The sequence below is a fragment of the Sinocyclocheilus rhinocerous genome, unplaced genomic scaffold (assembly GCF_001515625.1).
Source record: "Sinocyclocheilus rhinocerous isolate Xijiao unplaced genomic scaffold, SAMN03320098_v1.1 scaffold9868, whole genome shotgun sequence".
Classification (NCBI taxonomy): domain Eukaryota; kingdom Metazoa; phylum Chordata; class Actinopteri; order Cypriniformes; family Cyprinidae; genus Sinocyclocheilus; species Sinocyclocheilus rhinocerous.
In genome coordinates this window covers 68900-75208 of record NW_015636525.1, presented here as the reverse complement: position 1 = coordinate 75208, position 6309 = coordinate 68900, and the positions used below count along the sequence as shown (strand labels likewise).

At 43.1% G+C, this 6309-nt stretch overlaps 5 protein-coding genes across 6 annotated transcripts in view; all 5 read left to right on the top strand.

The window, feature by feature from the left end:
• LOC107747776 (histone H2A-like) overlaps positions 1–2379 on the top strand; it is a 3095-nt gene extending 716 nt beyond the window's left edge. The window contains exon 2 of the mRNA XM_016562364.1: positions 2357–2379. The gene's annotated coding sequence lies outside the window, so the exon portion shown is untranslated. The remainder of the gene's footprint in view (positions 1–2356) is intronic.
• The window catches only part of LOC107747777 (histone H2A-like), a 3566-nt gene extending 1139 nt beyond the window's left edge, over positions 1–2427 (top strand). Inside the window, exons 1-2 of one of the 2 annotated variants that reach the window (XM_016562365.1) lie at positions 1646–1651; positions 1961–2427. In XM_016562365.1, coding sequence (XP_016417851.1) covers positions 1967–2353 — 387 coding nt within the window. In that variant the 5' untranslated portion in view covers positions 1646–1651; positions 1961–1966 and the 3' untranslated portion in view covers positions 2354–2427. Of the gene's footprint in view, positions 1–1645; positions 1652–1960 lie in introns of those variants that run through there. The other variant, XM_016562366.1, reaches the window with a different exon arrangement.
• LOC107747778 (histone H2A-like) lies at positions 890–1394 on the top strand. Its single transcript, XM_016562367.1, has one exon. It carries the CDS (start codon positions 911–913, stop codon positions 1295–1297), a length of 387 nt encoding a protein of 128 aa, XP_016417853.1. The 5' UTR covers positions 890–910; the 3' UTR covers positions 1298–1394.
• A 1434-nt stretch (positions 2428–3861) lies between the features above and the next one.
• Positions 3862–4783, top strand: LOC107747769 (histone H3). The gene has a single exon (XM_016562358.1). The coding sequence runs from the start codon at positions 3913–3915 to the stop codon at positions 4321–4323; it is 411 nt and encodes a 136-aa protein (XP_016417844.1). The 5' UTR covers positions 3862–3912; the 3' UTR covers positions 4324–4783.
• A 681-nt stretch (positions 4784–5464) lies between these two features.
• On the top strand, positions 5465–5969 carry LOC107747773 (histone H2B 1/2-like). Its single transcript, XM_016562360.1, has one exon. It carries the CDS (start codon positions 5511–5513, stop codon positions 5883–5885), a length of 375 nt encoding a protein of 124 aa, XP_016417846.1. The 5' UTR covers positions 5465–5510; the 3' UTR covers positions 5886–5969.
• Positions 5970–6309: the final 340 nt, after the last annotated feature.

Sequence of the window (6309 nt, the reverse complement as noted above, 5' to 3'; positions counted from 1 at the left end):
GTAATAATAATCATAATAATAATAATAATAATAAAAACTCAGGTCGGAGAGTTATGAATAAGTTTATATGAATTCATAGAAATCTTTGCCATATTTGCCATAATAATATATAATATAACATGAACAGTGAAAGTAAAGCTTCTGGAAACAAACGTTCATCAAAGATCCTGATGATCTGAAGGATGCCTCCATGCCAGATAATTAAGATCCAGATCCTATCAGAAAATATCTGTTGTGTCTGGTAACAGAACTAGTCAGCAGACTAATCTAATACCTAAAACCCCTTAACAGCAAGTCTTGTCAAACCTGTTAAACCTGTTAACAGCAAGTCTGACTGAGCAAAGCCAGCGAAGAGCAGAAGCAGGAGACGAAAAAAGGAGCAAAAGGAGCAGAGTTTATTGGGTACTTTCAATTGGGAGGTGGTTGTCCTGAACCATAACCCCTAAATTTCAACTTAGGAAAATTATATTGAAATAATTTTAGCATTTTGTTTTTTCTATTGTAGAAAAAATATAAAACCTCTTTAGTTATTTTTGAGCGAGATGCTAACTGTCTAATCAGATTCAATGATCTATGCTAAGCTACAGCTAAAAGTGCTACCGCCAGACCCGGAGATCAGCTGAATGGTTTTGAAAACGGTAAAACTCAACTGTTTAACTCTAGGGGAGTTAGAAATTGAGCCTATCTTCAGAAATAGTGGAGTGTTCCTTTAACGCTGCACAATCAGACCGCCAGCTTTGGAGGCGTGGCTTCGGCGGTGGGTGTTGGAGGGAAGTTCAGTGATTGGTTTGAAATCTTACAGGCTCTAAACCAATGGGCGACTCGCACGCTCTTTTAAAATCAGTAGAGCGGAGCTCACGGATTTATTTCTTCATTATAAATATAAATTTTTTTTTTTTTACAACCAACAATGAGTGGAAGAGGCAAAACTGGTGGCAAGGCGAGAGCGAAGGCCAAGACTCGCTCCTCCAGAGCAGGGCTGCAGTTCCCCGTCGGTCGTGTTCACAGGCTTCTCCGCAAAGGTAACTACGCAGAGCGCGTCGGTGCCGGAGCTCCGGTCTATCTGGCGGCTGTGCTCGAGTATCTCACCGCTGAGATCCTGGAGTTGGCTGGAAACGCCGCCAGAGACAACAAGAAGACCCGCATCATTCCCCGTCACCTGCAGCTGGCGGTGCGCAATGATGAGGAGCTGAACAAACTCCTGGGCCGAGTGACCATCGCTCAGGGCGGCGTGCTGCCCAACATCCAGGCCGTGCTGCTGCCCAAGAAGAGCGAGAAACCCGCCAAAGCCAAGTAAACAGATTCTAGTCTGTTTCTGAAACAAAAAGGCTCTTTTAAGAGCCACCCATGTTATCTATTGGAGAGTGCTTTTCTGTTTAACATGAAAATAATGACATGCCATAAATGTATGCAGCCAAATATGCATTATATCAACTAAATCCTACAATTGCAATCATGAACATTCATGATGGCCACTATCTTGCGATTCAGAATGATCTTTATTTGCCAAGTGTAAGCAAAAACACAAGGACTTTTTTTTTCGTGGTCTCCAGTAGCTCTGGGTACATATAATCATACATGCATACAATAGGGGAAAAAAAGTAAATTAAGATTAAACTAATGCGCACCAAGATCGGTAAATTTGTATATTGTATAACGGTATGCAACTAAGTAAAAAACAGAAGTATGTTGTGAGGGAACAATTCAAATGCTGTATGAGTTCACATGAGAGGCCTGCTGGGTCTGAGCAGAGATGTCACCATGACCTGCTTGTTGAGGAAAAACAGGATACTATCTTGAATGGCGTGGCTTCGGCGGTCGGTGTTGGAGGGAAGTTCAGTGATTGGTTTGAAATCTTACAGACTCTAAACCAATGGGCGACTCGCACGCTCTTTTAAATACAGTAGAGCGGAGCTCATTAGTTCATTATTTCTCTAATACAAACGTAGGTATTTCGTAGCCAATAATGAGTGGACGAGGCAAAACCGGTGGCAAGGCGAGAGCGAAGGCCAAGACTCGCTCCTCCAGAGCAGGGCTGCAGTTCCCCGTCGGTCGTGTTCACAGGCTTCTCCGCAAAGGTAACTACGCAGAGCGCGTCGGTGCCGGAGCTCCGGTCTATCTGGCGGCTGTGCTCGAGTATCTCACCGCTGAGATCCTGGAGTTGGCTGGAAACGCCGCCAGAGACAACAAGAAGACCCGCATCATTCCCCGTCACCTGCAGCTGGCGGTGCGCAATGATGAGGAGCTGAACAAACTCCTGGGCCGAGTGACCATCGCTCAGGGCGGCGTGCTGCCCAACATCCAGGCCGTGCTGCTGCCCAAGAAGAGCGAGAAACCCGCCAAAGCCAAGTAAACAGATTCTAGTCTGTTTCTGAAACAAAAAGGCTCTTTTAAGAGCCACCCATGTTATCTATTGGAGAGTGCTTTTCTGTTTAACATGAAAATAATGACATGCCATAAATGTATGCAGCCAAATATGCATTATATCAACTAAATCCTACAATTGCAATCATGAACATTCATGATGGCCACTATCTTGCGATTCAGAATGATCTTTATTTGCCAAGTGTAAGCAAAAACACAAGGACTTTTTTTTTCGTGGTCTCCAGTAGCTCTGGGTACATATAATCATACATGCATACAATAGGGGAAAAAAAGTAAATTAAGATTAAACTAATGCGCACCAAGATCGGTAAATTTGTATATTGTATAACGGTATGCAACTAAGTAAAAAACAGAAGTATGTTGTGAGGGAACAATTCAAATGCTGTATGAGTTCACATGAGAGGCCTGCTGGGTCTGAGCAGAGATGTCACCATGACCTGCTTGTTGAGGAAAAACAGGATACTATCTTGAATTTCGGGAAGATGCTACCTGAGGAATGAGACATATCAAGTGTTTATCACGCATTAGGTATATATGATATTAGAGAGACGACCATTGGCTAAAAGGTATAAAAGTAGAGATGCATGCTCACTTGCTTTTGTCACACATATGGTGGAGCTCACTGCTGTATTGTCTGACCTTCTTGCAAGAATGCAAAATTAAAAGACTGTCTCTGACCATGTTCTTGATTTAAGAAGAACAATTCTATTACAATATAGAGGTCCTGACTCTCTGTGGTCATTAAAAATCCCAGGATGTCTTTCGAAAAGAGTAGAGGTGTGACCTCGGCATCCTGGCCAAATTTGCCCATTGGCCTCTGATCATCATGGCCTCCTAACAATCCCCATATCTACTGATTGGCTTCATCACTCTGTCTCCTCTCCACCAATAAACTGGTGTGTGGTGAGCATTCTGGCGCACTATGGCTGCCGTCACATCATCCAGGTGGATGCTGCACACTGGTGGTGGATGAGGAGATAATCCCTGACAATGTAAAGCGCTTTGAGTGCCTAGAAAAGCGCTATATAAAATGTAATGAATTATTATTATTATTAATATGTGTACGGTGTACGTATCTATTATTGCTTCATGTGGCATAAACACCTAAGAGTACTGAATTATACGTTTATGCATTATAACATCTGTGAGATAACTAAGATAATTATCCTTGCCCAGTTGTATTAATTTTATACAAATGTTAATGTAATTTTGATGACATCTGATTAATGAATAGTTAAGAATTAATTAATAAACGCGAGTATGAAGTCTATAACTTGTTAGTGTAGTGTTTGTTTGATGCGTAAAGTAATAAACAGAATCAAGCATTTTAAGCGGGAGACACAAACCGTTCCCCGTTTGAAAACAGGAGTCGCGCAGTCATTGGCTGGCAGTCATGCGCAGACGTCACACATCAGCCAATCACAAGCTCCTGCACTCTGACGCCATCCTGAGACGCTTTAAAAGCAGCTGTGTTGCAGAGATTGTTACTTACACCGCTCGAAGCCTGAAAGAAATAAGACTGCAGTCATGGCAAGAACCAAGCAGACCGCTCGTAAGTCCACCGGCGGCAAAGCCCCGAGGAAGCAGCTCGCTACTAAAGCCGCCCGGAAGAGCGCCCCAGCCACCGGCGGCGTCAAGAAGCCCCATCGTTACAGGCCCGGGACCGTGGCTCTCCGAGAGATCCGCCGCTATCAGAAGTCCACCGAGCTGCTGATCCGCAAACTGCCTTTCCAGCGTCTGGTGCGAGAAATCGCTCAGGATTTCAAGACGGACCTGCGCTTCCAGAGCTCCGCTGTCATGGCCCTGCAGGAGGCCAGCGAGGCTTATTTGGTCGGTCTGTTTGAGGACACCAACCTGTGCGCCATCCACGCCAAGAGAGTCACCATCATGCCCAAAGACATCCAGCTGGCCCGCCGCATCCGCGGAGAGCGCGCTTAAACCCGCGCTGCAGCAGCCGCAGTCCACCCCAAAGGCTCTTTTAGGAGCCACCACAATCACACTGAACGAGAGTTTCCACTGTAATGCGCCATATAATCAATAGCAAGCACAGTCGTGCTCACAAGTTTAATGAATTGGTCTTGTGTCTTTCCTTTTGCTTTTTATGAAGCTTTAATTCTGTTATTATAAAGGACACGCACTGGGGAAGACAACATGAATACGCCACTTTTAATCATTTATTTGTTTCTCAATGACATACTGATTAAAATAAATGCAATGAACTTACTCCCAAAATGCTTGTGAATATCAGTCAAGTGCAACTATATAAGGGCCATTCTACAGAATTGGTGGAAACACATTTGAAATGCATTTAAGTATTCAAATCTTAGATGTTTACAAATATCATTTTATTACTTATTGAAACCCACAACACTATCATCATTTGTGGGTGCTTTCAATTGCGAGGTGGTTGTCCTGAACCCTAAATTTCTACTTATGAAAATTATATTGAAATACGTTTTCCATTTTATTCCATTGTTTTTAAAAATGTATTTTTGATTATATAGTATAATGTTATATATTACTGTCAGAGGCGCACACAATGAGAGCGTGTTTATTTTTGTCTTACATGGCATTTTTATTTGCTTGTTTGGCATTTAATTTGAATTTAAGTGATTTATACAATAAAGAGAAAACAATCAGATGGCAAAGATACTTAAATTTGAGCAGAAGAGAGATTAGCAGGACAGCAGAGGAGAATAACGTGTCTAATCGTTAAAGCTCTCCTTTCTCCAGATTCTCTCAATGGGTTTAACTAGAGGTTTTTAAAAATTATACTGTATGATATTGATCCTGTGTGATATTCGAGACGGATTTGTTTTCTTGTATAGAATATAACTAACAAAATGAGCGGGAATTGAAACAAAGGAAACAGTCACGTGGGCTGGTATCGCTCAAACACGGAGCGGTGGGCGGGGCTATAATTTCACCGCCTGTGATTGGCCCTCCTTCCGCTCGTGATACTTCGAGTTTTCCAATCACACACGGGTTTATGGGTTTAGTCTGTGAAAACACGCAATCAGAAGCTTCCATATCTCTTTGGTAATTAGCATAGATTAGTCAATAAATGGCTCTGTCTCGCTCGTGCTAGTCATCGACTCGTGAGGTTTTAGTCACGCAGCAGAATCATGCCTGAACCAGCAAAGTCCGCGCCTAAGAAAGGCTCCAAAAAGGCTGTCACGAAGACCGCCGCGAAGGGAGGAAAGAAGCGCAGAAAGACCAGGAAGGAGAGCTACGCCATCTACGTCTACAAAGTGCTGAAGCAGGTTCATCTTGGCACCGGGATCTCTTCGAAGGCGATGGGCATCATGAACTCTTTCGTCAACGACATCTTCGAGCGCATCGCCGGTGAAGCGTCTCGTCTCGCTCACTACAACAAGCGCTCCACCATCACTTCCCGAGAGATCCAGACCGCCGTGCGTCTGCTGCTGCCCGGGGAGCTGGCCAAACACGCCGTGTCTGAGGGCACCAAGGCCGTCACCAAGTACACCAGCTCCAAGTAGAGCTCCGCTCCAGCGCTCACACACAAAGGCTCTTTTAAGAGCCACCCATCTTATCACTGTAAGAGCGTCTATTGTTAATATTTTAGTTATGGTTCAAACATTAATGGAGTCAAGTTGAGCAATGAAGTTTTGTTGGCTTAATAATTGACGTTAAACGAGCGTAATGAAATCTTAAAACCGACGAGGTGACACTACAACGCATTTGTTTAAGAATCAAGTTGTAGCAGTGTTACTGGAGTAATTGCGTATTAGTGAAGCTCAAGTTTTACTCACGTATTTGATATACGGTTTTATGTGTGTGATAGTGTATATCACTATACAAACTAAACATATATTGCATTTGGGCTTTTCTTATTTAAATTCAACTTATTCAAATTCATTTTTTTTTTTTTGTTTGTTCTAATGTAAATTTATTTTGGCTTTA

Coding starts and splice junctions, on each gene's coding strand:
- LOC107747778 (XM_016562367.1), top strand. CDS start 911: ATGAGTGGAAGAGGCAAAACTGGTGGCAAGGCGAGAGCGAAGGCCAAG.
- LOC107747769 (XM_016562358.1), top strand. CDS start 3,913: ATGGCAAGAACCAAGCAGACCGCTCGTAAGTCCACCGGCGGCAAAGCC.
- LOC107747773 (XM_016562360.1), top strand. CDS start 5,511: ATGCCTGAACCAGCAAAGTCCGCGCCTAAGAAAGGCTCCAAAAAGGCT.